General features: G+C 67.8%; 2 protein-coding genes across 7 annotated transcripts; one reads left to right on the plus strand and one right to left on the minus strand.

Annotated features, from left to right (window-relative positions):
- The first annotated feature begins 940 nt into the window (after positions 1-940).
- PRR7 (proline rich 7, synaptic) lies at positions 941-5,809 on the plus strand. Of its 3 annotated transcripts, none has more exons than XM_065029611.1 (4): positions 941-1,329; positions 4,414-4,602; positions 4,835-5,037; positions 5,167-5,809. In XM_065029611.1, the coding sequence occupies exons 1-4, from the start codon at positions 956-958 to the stop codon at positions 5,553-5,555; spliced, it is 1,155 nt and encodes a 384-aa protein (XP_064885683.1). In that variant the 5' UTR covers positions 941-955; the 3' UTR covers positions 5,556-5,809. The 3 variants fall into 3 exon arrangements, with proteins under 3 accessions (XP_064885683.1, XP_064885682.1, XP_005503656.3); XM_065029610.1 differs by lacking the exon at positions 941-1,329 and adding an exon at positions 1,737-2,642; XM_005503599.3 differs by lacking the exon at positions 941-1,329 and having other exon boundaries at positions 4,460-5,037.
- Positions 5,810-5,904: 95 nt separating this feature from the next.
- DBN1 (drebrin 1) lies at positions 5,905-17,477 on the minus strand. Of its 4 annotated transcripts, none has more exons than XM_065029571.1 (15): positions 17,253-17,461; positions 13,095-13,150; positions 12,890-13,002; positions 12,609-12,683; positions 12,384-12,530; positions 12,144-12,221; positions 11,891-12,042; positions 11,659-11,722; positions 11,475-11,534; positions 10,839-10,953; positions 9,421-9,555; positions 8,343-8,474; positions 6,952-7,505; positions 6,738-6,840; positions 5,905-6,649 (listed from the first exon to the last, which is right to left on the minus strand). In XM_065029571.1, the coding sequence occupies exons 1-15, from the start codon at positions 17,336-17,338 to the stop codon at positions 6,579-6,581; spliced, it is 1,941 nt and encodes a 646-aa protein (XP_064885643.1). In that variant the 5' UTR covers positions 17,339-17,461; the 3' UTR covers positions 5,905-6,578. The 4 variants fall into 4 exon arrangements, with proteins under 4 accessions (XP_064885643.1, XP_064885642.1, XP_064885644.1 ...); XM_065029570.1 differs by having other exon boundaries at positions 9,421-9,558; XM_065029572.1 differs by lacking the exon at positions 9,421-9,555 and having other exon boundaries at positions 17,253-17,477.
- Positions 17,478-19,186: the final 1,709 nt, after the last annotated feature.

Raw genomic sequence — 19,186 nt, forward strand, 5'->3', positions numbered from 1 at the left:
TTTGGGGCATGTTCCCCCACTCCCATCTGCCCTTCTGGGGTGTCATGAGTGTGCGGGGCTGGGGGAAGAGTCCTGCTGCCCTCCAGGCACCGTGAATCACATCTTTGGGGGAGAGCTGTGCAGAGGTGAACCTTGTGCTGGCACTGAGCGCTGCCCCCTTAGCCCAGGGGACAGCCCCTTGACTTGGGGACGCAGTGTGAGCAGGGTTAGGGTCAGGACAGTCACCAAGGGGGAGCAGCGTGCTCAGGGCTGACGGGAGGGGGGGTTGGGGTCCAGGGCCGGCAGCAGCGTCGGCAGCCTCATGCGCAGTGCTGGGGGGGCCGCACACAGCTGCACAGGGATGAGAATAGCAAGTGTGGCTGGGTAGCTAGGGAACAGTTGCTATGGGAGCAGGCGAGGAGGAGTTCTCACACTCGGAGGGGGCATCTTGGGGTAAAATCCAGGAATTTTCAGCAGCCGTGGAAGGAAGACAGGCAGGGCGGGGGGATGGGGACCGCCCGGGGATTGCTGCTCCCACCGCACTAGCCAGGGGTGCTCATGTCACCCTCCCAGCACTGCCTGGGCTGTGGCACCTTGGCACAGAGGTCCTGGGGTCACCAACATGTCAGTGGTGTCTGTCACACGGTCAGCGTGGCTCTGTGGGCAGCCTGTGGCCAAGCCATGAGTGTGGTGTGGAAGGGGCTTTGCCCGCCCCCAGCTCCCCCCCTGCCCGGTGGTGTCCCAGCCCTGGCTTTTGTGGGATGCGTCTTCCCCATTCCTGTCCCTGCTGTGGGGGAGCAGGATCTGGGTACAGGGGTCCTGGTGCACAGCTGGAGCCACAGGGTCTGGGTTATGTGGACACAACAGGGCCTGGGCAACTCCAGGAGGGCACTCGGGGTGCTGGGGAGTCCTGGGCCCTGCCCCGAGCCGTGGGGCTGTGGAGGCAGCACGGGCACACGATTTTCAAGGGTGAAGGATGCTCTTAGTTGTTGCCTGGGCAACGGCTCCTCCTCCAGCCCACCATGTGGCTCAGGGACCGCTCCCCCGCCTGCCTCCCCCCGCTGCTGTGGGGAAGGGGAAGGCAGCTCCCGGCCCCCGGTGCTGGTGGGGCCGGAGGCCTGGCTCCCCCTGCTCGCCCTCGCCCTGGCCTGACGATGCCCGTGGTCCTCGCCATGCCCACCACCTCTGCGCTACCCGTGCCCCGAGGGAGCACCCAAACTCCCCTGCATGGCCGCAGACCCCTGCCCGCCTTGGGTGCAGCTTGGGCACCCCCGCAACCATCGAGCCGGCACCATCGGGCTGCCACGGCCACACTGTGAGGTCCGGTCATAGGAGACGAGTTCCAGCAAGGTGAGTTGGGGCCAGAGCCAAGGAGGTGTCCGGGGGAGACGTGGCCACCACGGCCCTGCGCTGAGCGAGGTGACAGGGCTCGGCCAGCTGCCAGAGCCGCTCTGCCCGGCCGTGGCATGAGCAAGTTGCTGGTGCCCAGCATCCCTGGGTGGTCCCCTGGCCAGGACGGAGGAAATCCTTCCGGCCGGGCTCCGGCAGAACAATGCGCTGTGTGTGCGGCTGCAGTGGGCGCCCGCCGCCCTGCCCACGGGGAGGAAGCGGCAGCGGGGTCATGGACGGCATGGGTCACCCCGGCCAGCCACCCACACCCAGTCACCCCCCCGGCCTCCAGGCCTGGCACAGAGCAGGGCAGTGAAAGGACAGCGGGTGCTCTTGCCTCTGAGCTGGGCACAGTCCCAAGGCACCCGGGGGGGGTCTCCCATGGGGACCATAACCACCAGGTACAGCAAAGAGCTGATGCCATCTCAAACAGCAAAGGGCTGGGGGAGCCCTAGTGCAGAGGGGGAAGCGCTTGGGCCAGGCCAGCGAGGGATCTGCACCAGGGCAAGGGCAGCCCCGGAGTGGGGTGGCCCAAGGGCAGCCTGCTGTGTCACCTAGTGCCACCTCTGACCCCTGCTGTCCTCCGGGCCAGGCTGGAACCCCAGCCCGGCACAGCCACGTGTCTCACTGCAGTGTCCCATTGGGCTAGGGCTGTGGCAGGGGCCATTAAGGTCATCACCCTGGGGGAGCACATGGCCGTCACCCCCTGAGGACACTGTGGCTGGCACCAGGGGCAGTGGGTGGCTGGCACCCCCCGGCGCCCTACAGCGACCCCCTGGCAAGTGTATGGCCACCGAATGGGGGACCCCATGGCATTGCCCCATGGGGTGTCGCAGGGCCCCGGACCCCCGGCATCCCCAGCCCCCACCCCGTGGGGCTCCCGCGGCCACTCCCGGGGATGCCACGGCCATCACGCCACCGGCATCCCGCGGCCGTTCCCCGGGGAGGGGGAATTCCTTTGGCCGTGCCCGCTCCCCTAACCCCGTGCGGGGCCCTGCCGGTAGCCCCCGCTCAGCGGCGGGTGCCGGGGAGGGGGGTGTGGGGGCCCGCCGGCTCCGGGTCCCTCCCCGAGCCGAGGGCGGGGCGGAGCGGCGGGGCGGGAGTCCGGGCGGGGCGGTGCGCGGCGGCGGCGCGGGAGCGCTCACCGGAGACAAAGGCAGCGCCGGGAGGCGGCGGCGGCGCCGCGCACCGGGCCCCCTTCCCCCCTGCTTCTCGCCGCCGCCGCCCTATGGAGCCGCCGCCCGCCGCCTGAGCCACGTGCGCCGCCGCCGCCGGTAACGGGAGCCGCGGAGGGAGCGGGCGCGGCGCCTCCGCCTGTTGCGCGGAGCGGGGGCAGCGGGGCGGGGGCGCGTGGGGCCGCCGCCACCGGGAAGCGGGGGCCGGGGCGGAGGCGCGCGGCGCGTACCGGGGCGCGTGCCTCCGGTCTGTCCCCGGCGGGCGCGCGACCCGAGGTGGGAGGAAGAGGAGGAGGAGGAGGGGGCAGCCGCGCCCGGCACCGGGAGCGGGGAGGTCCCCGCCGCGGTGTCCCCCTCCCGCCGGAGGCACCGAGCGGGGATGCGACGCGGGCAGCGGGGCCCGGCTCGGGGCAGCGGGGCGGCCCGAGGATACCGGCAGGGCCCGGCTCCGAAGCTGCTCCCAGCCGAGCAGCCGATCCGCTCCCCGCCCGGCGTGGGTGTCTCCCAGCTCGGCCCCGCGCCTCCCCCAGCCCGCACGTCCCCGGCTCCGGCAGCCCCGCTCCCCCCGCACGCCCCAACTGCAAAGGCCCCCGGTCCCCAGGCACCACCAGCCCGCCCTGCCCCTGTTCTCGGTGTCTCCCCGGCCGTTACTCCGGTGCTCGACCCACGGCCCTTCCCGCACGGTGTCCCCCTGGGGATACCCAGGCTGCCGGCGGGGAGCCTGTTGCAGCCTTGGCCGGCGAGCTGTGGCCACACCAAACTAGCCTTAGCTGGGCAGCCGTGAAGGATTGGGGCACCCCCTGCCCAAAGACCCACATCCCGACGCTGCCTCTGCCTCCGCTTTTGTCTGCGTGATGGAGCAGCCTGTGCTGCCCACAGCTGCCCGCCAGAGTGTGGCCAGGGCTCCCAGGCGCCTTCCTTCCCCATCCCTCCTTCCTTCCGGCTGGGCTTGGCCCTCTGGCCCCACTGCCCTTCCCGCTGTCCCACCAGACCCCTTGGCACACGGTGACCCCGCCATGGTTCCCTCGCTGGCTGCATGGCCCTGCCCCACAGGGCGGCTGGGGACCCCATGCCCCTTCACCCTTTGCCCAGCGGAGGCACGTTGGAGTGGTGGCACCTCTGTGGTCACCCAGCCCTCAGCCGCCACTGCTCCAGCGCTCGTCCCGCTCCCTGATGGCAAGCCCGTTCTCTCCCACACCACGATAATAATCATCCTGATGGGTGCTTACGTGCCTGCCTGCGATCACCCATGGGTGCTGCTCCCCGCTCCCTGATGTGCACAGCCTCCATCAGCACAAGCTGTCCCTGTTCAGTGCTCAGCTCGATGTGACCGAGCTGTCAGCCTGCCTAAAGGCAGGGACCTGGCAGAGGTGACAGTTCCCATTGGCACCAACCACCCCTCTCCTGCATCGTTGTGTTAGGTGCCACCATCCCCTGACCCTCCTTGGTGACCGCAAGGCCAGTGACGGCCACAGTGCATGTGCTCCCACAAGCACCACGTGCCACAGGCAGCCGTCCCCGGGGCACCCCACTTTGGGCAGCACAGGAGCTGTGGTGCCTGAGCTCTGCAGCCAATTCAGGGTGCGCTGGGTGGATAGGATGAGATGCCAGTGGATGCCCCGTGACCTTGAGGGCATTGATGCTGAGGGCCCACAGCATGTGTCCCCCATCCTGAGGTACCCGGCAGCACCATGGCAGGGTGCTGGGGGGTGTGCAGGTTTGCAGCCGTGGGGGCGACAGCTGGGGCTCGCGTGGGGCCGGACATAGCTCCACGCTGGCTGCGGGCACCGCTGCGCATGTGGAGCGAGTCACCATGGGAACAGGCGGCCGGGTCCCCATGGCGCTCACACTCGGGTCTGTCTCGTTGCAGGGCCCCCTCCCAGCGATGGGCAGCAGGACCCTGCCGGCCCCATTCCCCCGTCGCCCACCCTGCCAGCCCCCTGCCCCACCACCCACCCAGCGCACCCAGGCCTGACCCACCCGCTCCAGCCCCCCCGGCTCCATGGCGAGGATGGACCCCTGACGGCAGGCGCCCACGAGCTGGAGGAGACGCCGCCGGGTACGGCCTGAGGAGATGCCCTCGGCGGCCCTGACAGCATCGGCTCCCGCCCTGGCCCTGCCGCCGTCCTGAGCATCCCGTCCCCCACCCCGAGGGCAGGGAGAGGCAGGGGCCTCCCCGCAGGGCCGGCAGCCAAGATGGTGATGTCCCAGGGCACCTACACCTTCCTCACCTGCTTCGCGGGCTTCTGGCTCATCTGGGGGCTCATCGTGCTGCTGTGCTGCTTCTGCAGCTACCTGCGGCGGCGGGTGAAGCGGCAGCAGGAGGAGCGGCTGCGGGAGCAGAGCCTGCGCGCGCTGGAGCTGGAGCCGCTGCACTACGAGGGTTACGGGGGCAGCCCCCCCGGCATCGCCATTCCCCACCGCCTGCGCCTCGAGCCCCACCATCATCACCCCCACCACATCCCGCCCCCCCGGCCCTGGAGCTGCCGGCATGGTAAGGAGCTGGGGGGGCTCTTGGCATCCCCAGAGTGCACGTCTCCCCCTTGTTACGGGGAGGGTGCAGTGCGAGAGCTGGGACACAGTGCTGATGGCAGCGGGGTCCGGGGGGGGCTTTGCCTTGCAGAGTCAGACCTGTCAAAGCCGCCGTGCTATGAGGAGGCACTGCTGATGGCAGAGCCCCCCCCACCGTACAGTGAGGTGCTGATGGACACACGGGGGCTCTACCGCAAAATCAATGCCCCCTTCCTGAGCCATGAGCGGCTGGAGAAGCAGGAGCAGCCCCCCAGCTACAAACCCCTTTTCCTGGACGCCGGTTACGGTTCGGCGTTGCACCTGCCCCGCTCGGCCAGCCCCAGCCCTGCCTGCCCGGACCTCTACCTGCAGGCAGAGTGCTCCCCCCGCATGTTTCCCAGCTGGACGGACTCAGAGCTCAGCAGCAGGGACACCTACGAGCCAGGACCCTGGCACCTCCCCGTCTCCATGCCCCTCTTCGGCAGGACTACCGCTGTCTAACGGCGGCCCCAGGGACCCCCAGACCTTGCCGCAGGTGCCCCTCCAGCACCAGAGTGGTGGGTGGTTGGGTTGCCTGTGTCACCTCGGGGACGCCTGCCCCGGCGCGGGCCATCGCCGCCAGCACGGAAGGGGCTGGTTCCCCATCTGGCCCCTGCTGGCCCCCCCATGGCCGGGGGCGCTGGGGACCCAGACTCTGCTCTGTTTCTTAAAATTTTTTGTTTGTTACAGTTTGAGAATAAAAGTTTGTGGCTCGGGTTTGCCTCCTGCTAGGCTGGCATCATGAGAACCCCCCAGGGGTGACGGTAGCAGCACTCCCTGGCCCCCCCACCCCAGCAGGCTGCAGCCCCCATGGGAGTCGCTTTGTCGCTTTATTTATTAACAGACATGAGCACACTGCCGGTACAGAACTTGTGCTTTCCAAAAACAGTTGCTGTAAGGGGGAGAGAGAGGGGCCAAGCGGGGGCCAAGCAGGGAGCGGGGGGGCTCCCGGCAAGGAAGGAGGGGGGGAGGGCAAAAGCCCCACACCAGCTCCCTGCCGGGATTTGGAAGGGGGGGGGGAGAGGGGCACCGCCAGCCACGGCCTCGCCTCGGTCAGGTCATTTTTATTGCCATATTCATTTATTATTGTTATTATTATTATTATTCCTTTTTTTTTGGACTCGTGCAAAGTACTGGGGGGCTCCCTGGGGGCATGAAGAGAACAAGGACCTCATCCCACAGCCAGACAGGGGATGCGTGTGCACCCCCGCCCCCGCGCCGAACGGGCACTCACTGGGGCAGCGGGGGGGCACTGCTAATGGGGGGGAACTTGGGGGCTGACACGGCTCCTACCAACAACTTAAAAAAGAGATGGGGGGGGGGGGCTGTAAAAGGTGCCCCGGGGTGGGGGCACAGTGGGGCGGCCCCCACCCAGAGGCCTCATCCTGCAGGGCCCCAGTGGGGTAAGAGGGGGGCCCGGCCCCCAGCTGCAGCCCCCCCGCGCCGGCCGGGGCGGGCTGCCTGTGCCGGCAGAGGGACCTGTGCTTACAGGCCCCCCCCGAAACTCTCCTCCTCTTCGGGCAGGGGGTCTGCGTCCCAGCATGTGATGTCGATCTCTGGGGGACGGGGAAGCGGAGGGGTGTCAGGGTGGTGTGGGGTGCCCCATGGAGGGACAGACACCCCGCCTCCACTGTCCCCACTCACCTGGGGGTTTGTTGTAGAAGATGGGTTGGGGGGCTTTGGCCGATGGCTCTTCAGGAGGGGGCACCTCCTCCTCCTGGGACTGGCTGAAATAGCCCTCACTGGCCTGGGAGGGGGGTTGTGCAGGTGATCAGGACCCCCACCCCGCCACCATGTCACCCCCCCGACACACCCCCGCCCCCCCTTCTCACCCTCCCACCCCCTCCATGATGCTCACCTGCTCCCCACGACCTGGTGTCCCGTCCTTGGGGGCCATCTCCCCATTGGTGATGGGGGGGGTCTCTCGGCCGGGGGTGTCCTCCTCAGGGGCACGCTGGCAGCCGAGCCCCCGGGGCTGAGGGTCCCCCCCACTGGCCACCTCCTCCTCCTCCTGTTCTGCGTCACAGAAGGTGGCAGGGGGCTCAGGCAGCTCGTCCAGGCTCAGCAGGGCCCCCTCGTCGGGCAGCGTGGCTGGGGGGCCCTCGGGGACAGGGGTGGTGGGCAGGGGCCAGGCAGTGGCCGGGGTGGCCCCGTCACTCTGCCACAGGTCGATGAGGCTCTCAGGGTTGGGGGTCTCCCCGGGCTGGGATTCCGTGGCTGTGGGCAGTGAGGAGGGCTCGGCGGGCTCCAGGGTCACCAGGTCCCCCAAGGCGTCACCCCCCGCTGTCCATGCCGGCCTGTGGCCGGGCTCGTCCCCAGGGGGCTCGGTGGCCTTGTCCTCGGGTCCCGGGAAGGGCCAGTGCTGCTCAGGTGCGGCTGGCCCGGTCTCCTGGGTGCTGGGGCTGGGGGAGTCTGCAAGGGGGGGATAACAGTCAGTGGGGACAGAGCTGCAGCTGGGGTGGGCAGGCCTCCGGGTTGGGTTCAGTGGGGAGATGCTGTGGGGATGGGTGGGCAGTGAGGGCACTGATGGCAGGCACCAGGGGACCAAGGGGACGTGGTGGGGGGGGTTGGAAGCACCAAAGCAGTCCCTTGGGGAGGGTGGGTGGCTGGGACCTGCCTGGGGACAGGGGCTGGGGGTGGTGTTTGGCTGAGAGGCATGGGACGTGGGGGATGTGGAAGGGACGGGTTGGGGAGCGCTGAGAGAGGCAGAAGGGAAAGCTGAGATGCACGGGGGATGCAGGGAGGGAACCAGCAACACTGGCAAGGACATGCAGCGCAAAGGAGCAGATAGGGCACAATCATATTGGGGGATGCAGCAAAGACTGGGGGGGGGGGAGGCACTGGGGTGATGCTGCAGATATGGGGGTGCATGTATGGATGGGGGGGGGGGAATGAACTGGCAAGTGCAGAAGTGCACTGGCTGGGGCAATGCACTGCAGATTGGGGGGGGGGTCATGGGTGGGTGTGCAGCAGAGACAGCAAGGATGCACCAGCACAAGCAGCAGATAGGGTGGGAATGCACTGGGGGGACACAGCAGAGTCGGCGGGTAGCGCACCAAAGCACATAGACCGGACAGCATGGATGCACCGAGCGACGCAAGCAAGGCTGGCATGGCTGCAGCATGGGGACCGCAGCGGGGGACGCAGAGGCATCGCGGGGGCTGCAGCAGGGGGATGTGCTGGAGGGGACCATGGGGACGTGCCCGGGCAGCCCCAGGCAGGGGCAGGCAGTGCCAGCCCTGCGCCCACCTTTGGGCGTTGCCGGCGTCTCGTCACCCGAGGCGCGGGTGCCCGGCTCACCCAGCGGCGTGGCGGCCGGGCTGGACTCGCAGGGGCTGCAGCCCGCTGCCGAGGCCTTGCGGTACGCGTCCGAGTGGCTGCCTGCAGACAAGGGAGACAGGGAGGTGGTGTGGGGGGCTGCCCACACTGGGGTACACCAGCACCCCAGCACTGCCCCTGCTCCTGTCCCGTGCCAACCCGGCCACGAGCTGACGAATGTACGCCACAGTGCACCTGCCACCTTATCATCCCCTCCTGCAGTGGCAGGGCAGAGGGGTCCAGGGGTGCAGCAACCACCATGCCCCCGCATAGGCAGCCCTGCAGCCGAAAGAGCACACGCCGGCCCTGCCCATGCATTGACCAGCTGGGCTCTGGCACAGCCGCTCCTCCACGGGCACAGCATTGTGCCCGCTACCCGTCAGCCAAGGGGCACAACCGCACACGGCCCCAGGCACCGCCTGGCTCCTTCTGCTCCATGGGCACAGCCCCACATGACCCTGGGCACAGCCTCGTCCATCCCGTGGTGCCCCGTGAGCACCGTCCTGCGCAATCCAGGGCACAGTACACCCTGTCCACTTCTGCCCCACAGGCAGAGCCCATCCCTGTCTGCCCCGTGCCCCCATCCCATGGGCGCAGCCTGCTCCATCCCACAGGCAGACCAGCATCTTCATCATCTCCCCAGGCGCAGCTCTGCCCTGTTCACATCTGCCCCACGGGCACAGCCTGCCTGTTGGCCCCCTCCCCATACCACAGGCACGACCGGTCCCACAGATCCAGTCTGCACATCTCCCCACCCCAGGCCACAGTGCACACCATGGGCCAGCCCCAGCTGGGCGTGCAGGGTGCCCGTGGGCATGGACGCAGCCCCCTTGGGGTGCCCGTCCCTCTTGGGGTGCCCATGAAAAGGGCACTGCCTCCACCATCAGTCCCGCAGCTCTGTCCTCGCGCCCCCTGGCCCGGCGTGCCGTGGGGCTGGGTGGGCTGTGGGGTGGATGCCTGTGGCTCAGCCCCCCCGGAGCTCTGTGCCCAGGGGCTCCCAGCTACCTACATGGGAAGAAAGAGGAGAGATTTGGGGTGCGGTGACAGGTGATATAGGGGAAGGGGGTCCGTGGGGGGGAGGAGGAGGAGGAGGAAGAAGGCGGTCCACTGTCAGCTGTCTTTATGAAAGGACAGTGCAGACGACCTGCTGAGAGAAAGACAGACAGACGGACGGAGAGAGAGAGAGCAAAGAGATGGGTCAGTCCCTGCTCAGCACGGCCATAGCGGGGCCGGGGCACCAGGGCACCAGGATGGGAGGATGGAGGGAGGGGAGGCAGCACTGACAGGAGAGCAGGAGGATGGTGGGACAAGAGGATGGAAAGACAGCAGGACAGAAGGATGGGAGGCAGCGCTGCTTGGCCAGGTGGGGAGAGAGAACTGGACACAGCCATGGGGCCAACTATTTGCTCAGGCACAGCATGGTCCCGCAGCATGAACCCACGGCACAACTCATGGCACGATGCTACAGCTTCGCCGCAACACACAGCCCACAGCACAACTCACAGCACAGCCCACGGCACAGCCCATGGCACAGCCCATGGCATGACCCCCAGCAAGAACACACATCACAGGCCCTCCCATGGCACAGCCCCATGGCACAGCTCCCCAGCATGATCCCCAGCACAGCTCCATGGCTGAAGATGCCCACCAGGACAGCCAGCCCTGCCCTAGAGCCACAAAGAGAGTCCCAGGGCTGAACACCAGACTGTGAAGCAGCCCAGCCATCCTGCGGAACATCCGCTGCCTGGCCACCCCCTCCCCATGGCCAGGGACAGCCCCACTGCCACAGCCAAGGACCTGCTGGCATCACCCCGACCCAAAAGCGGGGTGGCCACACCACCACAGGCACCTACCCTGGCAGTGGGCATCCTGGGGCAAGCGCACCATGGGGCATGAGGGGTGCCCCACGGGCCGTGAGCTGGGAGCACGGCAAGTGTCCCACAGCTGCCCGACGCTCTCCTGCCCCTTTCAGCTGCCCCTGTGGGAAGAGTTTCCTTCCCAGGCCACCTCAGACCCCCAGCTACCATCTCAGCCACACCAACCACGCTGCCACCCCAGCCGCCAGCACAGTGCCGTGACAGGTGAGCAGACAACAGCCAGCAGGGAGCAGGATGACCTCCCTTGCTGAAGATCCCCCCAGCATCCAGTCCCTGCCAAGCTGCCCCGGCTGCAGGGGCCATGTGTGGTGTGGTGGCAGTGACGGTGGCACAGCAGAGCAGGACAACCCCTTGCCTTCCTCATGCCCCCCAACACCCCCAGTGTCCACAGAGGGGACACAACTTCCCCACATTACAGCCCGGGTCCCTCGAGATCCTGCTGTGACCCATTGAGCTGTGGGAGCCCCGGTGGCACCTGCACTCACCTGCTCCGCAGCCCCCCCGGCCTCTCTGTGCCCCCCCGGTGCCCGCAGTCCCCCTAGCCTCTCACCTGTCCTGTGGCTGCCCGGTGAGACGGCCTCGCTGCTGCCCGACGCCACCCGCTCCTGCTGCTTGAAGAATTCCCGGGGGTTGTCAGGCCGCTGAGCGATGATGGCAGCAGCCTCCTGTAGGAACAAAGAGCCTGAGACCCACTGGCCTGGTGGTGTGGGGTTGTGGGACCACGCTCCATGCACTGCCCCAGCTGGGTCCCCATCCAGCTGTGGGCACCGCTGGCTGGGGAGCAAGGACCTGGAGAAAAGGAGACAAAGAGACCTCATGGGGTTACAGCTTCATCACAAGGGGAGGAGCCCGCATCGAACTCTTCTCTTTAGTGACCAAGGACAGAATCCGAGGGGATGGCAGAAAATGTGCCAGGAGAGATTCAGGTTGGACATTAGGAAAAGGTTCTTCACCCAGAGGGTGCTGGACACTGAACAGGCTCCCCAGGGAGGTGTCACAGCCCCAACCTGACAGTGTTCAAGAAGAGACTGGACAATGTCCTCAGACACATGGTGTGAACTGTGGGGTGTCCTGTGCAGCAACAGGAGTTGTACACGATGATCTTTGTGGGTCCCTTCCAACTCAGGACATCCTGTGATTCTGTGATTCTATGACCAGCACCAGGCACAGCCAGCGCCACACTCACCTCCACCTCCGACTCTGATTTCCTGAGCTGCTGCCTGTCGTCCTCCTCGTGCTGATCTCCCTGGGAAGAGATGCGGCGTCACCCCTCACCCCGAGAACCCTGCTGGGAAAAGCCCTTCCCTGGCCGTGGTGCCAGGCGGCAGCTCCAGCTCCAACCCCAGCCCCACGCCCGCCACAGCACTCACAAAGATGGACTGCTCCTTCAGGCGCTGCCGGGCCTCCTCCGCCTCCATGCTCTGCTGCTTCCGCCTGCCATGGGAGCACAGAGGAGAGGCTGGGCACCGGCTGCTGCCAGCCCCTGCCCGCCAGCCCTGCCCTGCCCCATCCTCGGTGGGGACAAACACCCACGCGCCCACCCAGACGCTCACAGCACGTGCACAACCCTCCTGCATCCCGCGGGACGTGTCCCCGCCATGCCTGTGCTCCTCGATCTGCTCCTCCCGCTCCCGGTAGCGCCGCTCCCGCTCCTCCTGCTCCAGCCGTTCCTGCTCCATCCGCTCCTGCTCGAACCGCAGCCGGGCATCCAGGGCCTTTTTCCGTTCCTCCTCTTTACGCAATTCCTCTTCTTTCTGTTGGGGCGGTGGATGAAGGACAGAGCTGCTCATCAGCCCATCAGTGGCTCATCCCTCTCCTTCAGTGACCAGGGGCTGCTCCCACCCCTGTACCTCACCTTGGCTTGTTCCCAGAATTGCTCCCGATTGAGCCGCTTCATCTCCACGGTGGCGTCAGTTTTCTGGTAAGTGGTGCCCTGGGACGGACAAGAGGCAGGGGGGGGCGGAGGGGCTGGGATCAGCAAGGGGGAATAACGGTAAGCAGCACACAGGGTGATGGGCTGTGGCAGACAGGAGCCCTGGGCAGGAGGAATGTCCTATGGCTGCCACCATCACCACTGCTAACATGGGGACATTACCACGGGCTCAGCGTTTTCATCCTCCCGCAGCCGCAGGCGGTGCAGCACCGGGCTGGAGACTCGGGCTAGCCCGTTGGAGAGTCGCTGCCCGATGGCCCCTGGGTCGATGTCCTCCACACTACTGGCATTGACAATGACATCCACGCCCTGGGGAGGGTGGCGAGCAGCCATCAGGGACTGGGGTCTGTGCCGCAGCAGCATCATCCCCCTCCCCGTGTCACCCACCTGGAAGAACTCGGCGATCTTGGCCACGTGGCTGGCACAGGCACACTTGCGGGCGTCTGGCACGTCCTCGCCCACCTGCAGCAGCCAGGGAGGGGCTGAGCCAGGGAGAGGCGGCAGGGTGACCCCCACCCCACTGATCACCACAGGACAGCAGGATTGTGGGGCACCCACACCCCCCAGCCACCACGCGCTCCTCCCCCATACCCAGCCATGTCCCCACCAACGCTGCAGTCCCGGTGGGCATGGCACAGCCTCCCCCAGGATAGGCCCCCCCCACGCACCCAGTTGACGAGGACATATTTAGGGAGCACAGCCTGAGGGTCCTTGACGCTGCAGAAGCCGTACATCACCTTCTGGATCTCAAAGTGGCCAGAGAGCTCCAGCAAACCTCCACCTGGAATGGCACCGTCAGCCCACATCCACCCAGCATCGTGCCAGGGAAAACACCGTCAGAGCCAAGCTGTCGGCAGGGACAGAGGACCTTACCTCCTGACGCTGCCAGCTTCAGGTCATCGGAGCCATCCTCATACGTGTAGAGGGCCCTGGGGAGACAGTGTGGGGGAGCCATGGCTGGGGGACCATGGGACAGGACCCCCACCCCATCCTGCTAACACTGGGGTCAGGGAAGCTCCTGTGGGGGCCAGCCAGATGTCCCCTAGCTGGGGGACCCAGCCACCCCAGCCCTTTGACCATCACCACCACAAAGGGCCAGGCTGCCAGGACTTTAGGTAGGGAATATTCACCTCCCTGCCAGCTGTGGAGCATGGAGGTTGGGGACAGAGAGAAGTCACTTGGGCACAGGGACCAGCTGGGCGATGCCGCCCACAGACCACAGGCTGCTGTTCTGTGCTGCTGTGGCCCTGCAGCAACTTGCACGCCTGTCCCTGTCCCCCCTCGACCCCGCTGATACTGACTGGCTTTGGGGACAACCCCACGGCCCAGCAGGGAACTCAGAGCCACTCACATGCCCGGCTGCGTGAGCAACCGGCCCGGCAGGCACCAGGCCGGGGGAGGACGCCAGAGCACCAGCAGCAGCAAATCAATGTGCCGCCAGGGTGTGATGGGGCCGTCATGGAGACTGTTCCTTAGAAACCATTCCCAGTGGATGGAAAACCCCCTCTTGCTCCTGCCATGCTCCAGCAAAACCCTCCGGGGCTTCATGGGGACCCCCGCCAGCCTGCACCTCCCCAGGGGCGGGCAGCCAGCTATGGGGGGGCAGGACACATGCCAAATCAGTCCAGGGCGGGTGGGCGTGGGGATGGGTGTTGCTAGGCAACCAGCATCCTCTGTTGCCATGGCAACCCCCCCATCCCAGCTGGGATGTAGCTCACCCCGATGACGAGGTGATTAGCAGAGGGGAGCGGGGGAGGCAGGCAGGCAGCGGGGACCTGCCGGGGCCTGGCAGGCGCCCAAACTTGCCACCGTCACGCACTGCGCCCAGAAAGCCGGGGCCGCCCGTGCTGGCCCCCCCCACCTTCCCTGCGCCGGAGCAGGCGGGTGGCTCTGCCGATCGGCATTCAACTGGCGGTGCCCGTGCGGTGCTTGCTGGAGCACCAAAATCCCTGCGGTGCCGGGCTGAGCCGTCCTCACCCCAGCTTGCAGCTTCCAGATGGAGGCTGGGCTTGGGGATGGGAATCAGGGAGGCCCCTATGGACAGAGTCCCCAAAACCTGAGGCTATGGCTGGACCCTGGGAGCTGAAAAAACAGGAGAAGGCAGGCAGGTGCCTAAGATGGTGGGGGCCTCCCTCTACCCCACAGCACCTACTGCCCCCTGAGCCCCTGGCATAGAGTTGCAGATAATTGCACCAACAAGATTGACTTTAATCCGCACATCCCGATCCTGCTAATCGGCCGCCCCAGCTGGCGCCGGCTCCCAGCCATGGAGCTGGCAAAGCAGCTGCAAAGCGCCGTCTGAGACGCCTGTGCTGGGGAAGGGCAGCAAATGCAGCCCCTGTCTGTGGGAACCTGCTGTGACCTCCCAGGAATGGGAGGATAGCGGCAGTTTGGGGGAGCCTAGCGTGGCAGGCAGGGGTTGGGCGCTTGCAGGGTGGGGTGCAGCTGACTGCAGAAGGGAGGGAACAAGTAGAGTAGAGCCACGGCATCGCTGCCTGGGGGCACGCACTGTCTGCTCTCCCCTCCAGGACCCTGCCATGAAGGGTGGCACCCAAGCGTGGTGCTGCTGCCTGCACCCCGGGGTGCTCCCAGGGCAGCCAGAACTTGGCAAGGGTCCCATCACCCCAGGCACTACTGTGAAATCAGAGCCTGGCCCGAGCACAGCCCAACGGCATGGTCTGACCCCCTGCTGGGATGGAGGATCTGGAGAATTTTGGTCCCTGGGCCAGTGACACCACACTGGGGCCAGCAGCATCCCCAGGGGTGCCCCAGAGACCTACAGCCTAACAGCACCGGCTGCAGGGACCAGCCATGCCACGACACGTGAAGCATCATGCATCACTTACCCCTTTTCACAGGCTTTAATCCTTTCCTCTTGCCCTATACAGGCCCTTCCCAACCCCTGGCTCTGGGCACATGGGGCACCCTCAGGTGAGGTGCCCCGTGCAGCCCAGGAAGGAGGGATCCCCATGGTGGGGGGACTCCAGCAAGGATCCCGCATCACCCCACCAAAGGGACAGCAGCCCTGCTGCCCTTGTGCAGCCCCATTGCTCACCAGAGCTGGCACACCAGAGCCCATGGGTGCCAACACCCAGGGCACCCACAGCTGCCTGTCCCCCATGCCATGGCTGAGGTGGAGCATCGCCCCAGCCCATCCACCCCAGCCCGGGCACATGTGTTTCCAATGTGGCTGGGAGCTCCAGGGAGTCGGCAGCGTGCTCAGAAAGAAGCACCAAATTCCTTTCCAATCGAGTAATAGGCCCCAGCAGCCTCCGCGGGGCCTTGCAGGGGGAGGGGACGCTTGGACCCTCCAGGACGGGGCTGGAGCTGGTGGGAATCCCAGACTAAACACAGGGATCCCGGGTGGGTGAGAGCACAGCATCCCCCAGCACCAGAGCCCAGGACCCAGCTTCAGAGCAGTGTCCTCACAGCCCCTAGCTCAGCTATGCTGGACCACTGCAGGGGGATGGTTCCCATCACCCCTGCCCAATGCTGCCCCCCAGCAACGCCCCTCGTCCTGCACTGGGCCCTGCAGCAGGGATGCTGCTCCCACTTGCACTGAGTGCTGGGTGCTCCGGTGACCATCAGATGGAGAAGCTGGTGACAATGGGGTGAGCTCAGTCCCAAGGATGCTGCCCAGCTGGGGCACAGTGCTGGAGGTACTGGGGGTCCAGCCCCAGTGCTTGTCTTCCTGGGAACCGTTTCTGCTGCTCTCAGCAGCTTTGGCAGGGAGGGCTCCTTTGCAGCGGATGCCGGGAAGCGAGATGTACCCAGGGCTGACAGCTGCCTCCTGGCTGGCAACACGCACCGCGTTCGCCCACGGTGCCCTTGGGCTGGCAGTGGGACCGCGGGTCTCCCCAGAGACCCAGGGCTGGCGGGGACCACGACTTGCTCAGGCCCACACAGCCTAGGGGACTCTCAGCCCTGTCCCAAGATCAGGGACCCGGATAGTGAGCGGCATGCATCCTGGCTGGGGGTGGGAGCACGCCGGCAGGGTGCTGGGTGCACCGTAGGCACCCTGACCAGAGAGCACCATGCACCCAGCACTGCCCAGCAAGCTGCACCCCAGGGTGCCGGTAGCATCCCCCTTATGAATGGCACAGGCACCCGGGGGGGGAAAAAGGGGGTCCCGGGCGCGGCCAGCCCCATGGTGCCCGGGTGGGGCTGGGAAATGCGGGTGGGCGCTGGGAGAATCGGGGTGGCAGTGGGGTGATGCTGCCTGTGGGCTCCTGTGCTGGCTGCAGCAGGGCCTGGATCCGGCCGGGTCCCGGTGTCCGCAGCAGGGGGTGCCCAGCCCGGGGGGTGCAAACAGGGCAGGGCAGCCCGGGGGTTCCCGCCGGGGGAGACCACCCCCAGCCCGGAGCCCGCAGCAGCCCCAGCCCGGCAGGGTGGTCCCAGACTGACGCATCGCGACCCCCCGGGGATGAGGCACCCCGGATGCTGCGGGGGCCGAAGGGGGATGCCCAGACTCCCGCGGCCTCAGACCTCGCTCCGCCGGGGCAGAGGGGCCACCCGCTGCCGGGGGACCGCCGGGACCGGCCGAGAGCGGGGCGGGCTCGGGACGCCTCAGTCCCATCCCCCCCCGGGCGCCCCTGCCCGCGGCTCCGGCTCCAGACAATGGCGAGGGACCCGGGGCCGGGCCCGGCACCGGGGGAGCCCAGGGCCCTCCCCGCCGTGCGCAGACCCCCAGCTCCCCACGCTCGCTGCCCGGCGGGGGGTCGGGCCGTTCCGGGGGCTGCCGGGGGCGGTGGGTCCCGGCGCTCGCACGTGCCGGCCCGGCGCAGACAAAGCGGGGACCGCGCCCCGGCCCGGTGCGGCGGCGGCGGGCAGGTGCGGACACCGGGGACGGCGGGCCGAGCACACCCCCCCTCCCAGCCGCCCCGCTCGCCTTTGTGTGCCGGGGCTCCCGGCACCGCGGGCCCGGGGCGGCGGGAGGCGCGGCGCGGGGCGCGGCCGATGTTACCGGGCGGCTCCGTGCACAAAGGGCGGCGGCGGCGGCGGGGACAAAGGGGCGGCGGCGGGCGCGCTCACCAGTCGGTGGGGCTGTCCTCGCCGATCACGTCCTGGTAGGAGGCGAGCAGCTCCAGGCGGTGCGCCGCGAAGCCGACGCCAGCCATGGCGGGGCCGGGATGCTGCCGGGGGGGACCGGAGGGACCGGCCGCCTGCCCGCCTCCGAGACACTGCCGCAGCGGCCGGGCGGAGGGGCGAGCGGCGGGGAGGCTCCGCCCGCCGCCGCGCCCGGTCCTAGCGCCGCGAACGGCGGCCCCCCCTCTCCGCCCCCCCCCAGCCCGGCCCCCGCCCCCGCCCCGGCCCCCGCCGCGCCCTCGGGGCGCCCCTGGGGCATCCTGCCGGTTGCACCGCGGGGCACCGCACCGGGACCCCAGGGGTGCGAGCAGCATCGCCCCGCCCCGGGCTGCCCCCCCACACGGCTTGCCCCCGAGATTCTGCACCCCGGGCTCTGCTCTGTCCCCGCAGCTGGGGCCATCCTCACCCTCCGGGACTCTGCACCCCGGAAACCTGCACCATGGGCTCTCCCTTGCATCCTGCGCTACCCCTGCCTGGGGACCCTGTATCCCGGGGACCTGAAACGCTGGGTGCTCCTCTGCAACCCAGACCCTCCTCGGCTCCAGCATCCCCTCCACCCCGGGGACATGGCACACCAGGAACCCTGCGCCCCCAGGTGCCCTCCACCCTGAGACCCTGTGCCCCGAGGTTTCCTTTCCAAGGACGCAGCACTGTGGGCTCTGCCCCACACACCCAGCTGTGCCCTCGTTGCTGCGCAAGGTGTTGGTGGGCACAGCCTTTGTGGGGAGCCCTTTGCTGCCTTTGTGCCCCTCCACCCCTGCTGCTCCCAGCTGCTGCCCGACACAGCCCCCTGCTCCCAAACACCTGGTCCCCTCAGGACCCTGCCAGGATGTGCACAATGGCACCTTTTCCAGAATCTTTTGCTTCAGCGTGAACCCACAAAGTTGCTTTTGCCCTGACAAGCACAGGGCTCTGCGGGGGCTTCTGGCTTCCATGGATGTGCCTGGCCCCCAGCTGGGTCCACATCCTCCTGCCAGGGCAGGCAGCATTGCCCTGCCCCACCCTGCCTCCTCCACCCCCACCCTGCCCATATCCCGGACCAGACCCATGCCGGAGGGGTCCCTGTGTAGGGGCTGATCCCCGCAGGTCAGGGCTGATACTGCTGTGACCCTTCCCCAAACCAAGCCCTTCAGAGCAGCCCCCCCAAGCTCGGCGGGATGTGGAACAGGGTGCTGCAGGCCCTGCCTGTGCTGCCTGTTTCCCCCACGCCTGCACACCCTCCTCACACCAGCGTTTCCCAGCCAGGCCAGGGCAGGAACCGCCCGAAGAGCCTGCAAGGGTTTGTGAGCAGCTGTGGAGCAGCTGCCGGGGCCAGCGAGGGGGCCGGGGCTGTGGCAGGCACCCCGCGAGCGGCTCAGCTGTCTTTGGGGGTGGATGCGGTGGGACCCCGCTCGCAGACATGGTGGGAGCCCCCAGCCCGCTGCCGCCGCCGGGCTTTGTTCTCAGAGAGGGGCGGCCGCAGCCCCTCCCCAGGCTCCACCTCCGCAGCCCACCCGAGACCCTCCTTCCGCTGCCTGTGCACAAACTCCTCACATGGTGTGCAGAGCTGGTGGGCAAGAGCTGCTCTCGCAAAGCACAGAGGCACCGTGGGTGGTAGAGGCCCCATCAGTAGGGGCCAGAGGCAACAGGGCACCAACCAGCAGGGGCCAAGCCCGCGGTGGCTGTGAGCCGCACAGCAGCGCAGGGGAGATGCTCGGCTCTCCCTCGGGGAGAGGCAGGCTGGCTGTGGCACCGCAGCTCTGCCCTGGCCCCGCTCCAAGTCCGAGTACCCCGGGGCTGAGCTGGCACAACCTGTTCTCAAGCAGTGCTACCCCAGCAGGCTCCGTCCCACACAGCTGCCTTCCCCTGCCCCTTCCCTGCCCTCCCCTCCCCTCACGGGT

Source organism: Columba livia, chromosome 14 (assembly GCF_036013475.1).
Source record: "Columba livia isolate bColLiv1 breed racing homer chromosome 14, bColLiv1.pat.W.v2, whole genome shotgun sequence".
In the NCBI taxonomy this organism is placed as follows: Eukaryota; Metazoa; Chordata; class Aves; order Columbiformes; family Columbidae; genus Columba; species Columba livia.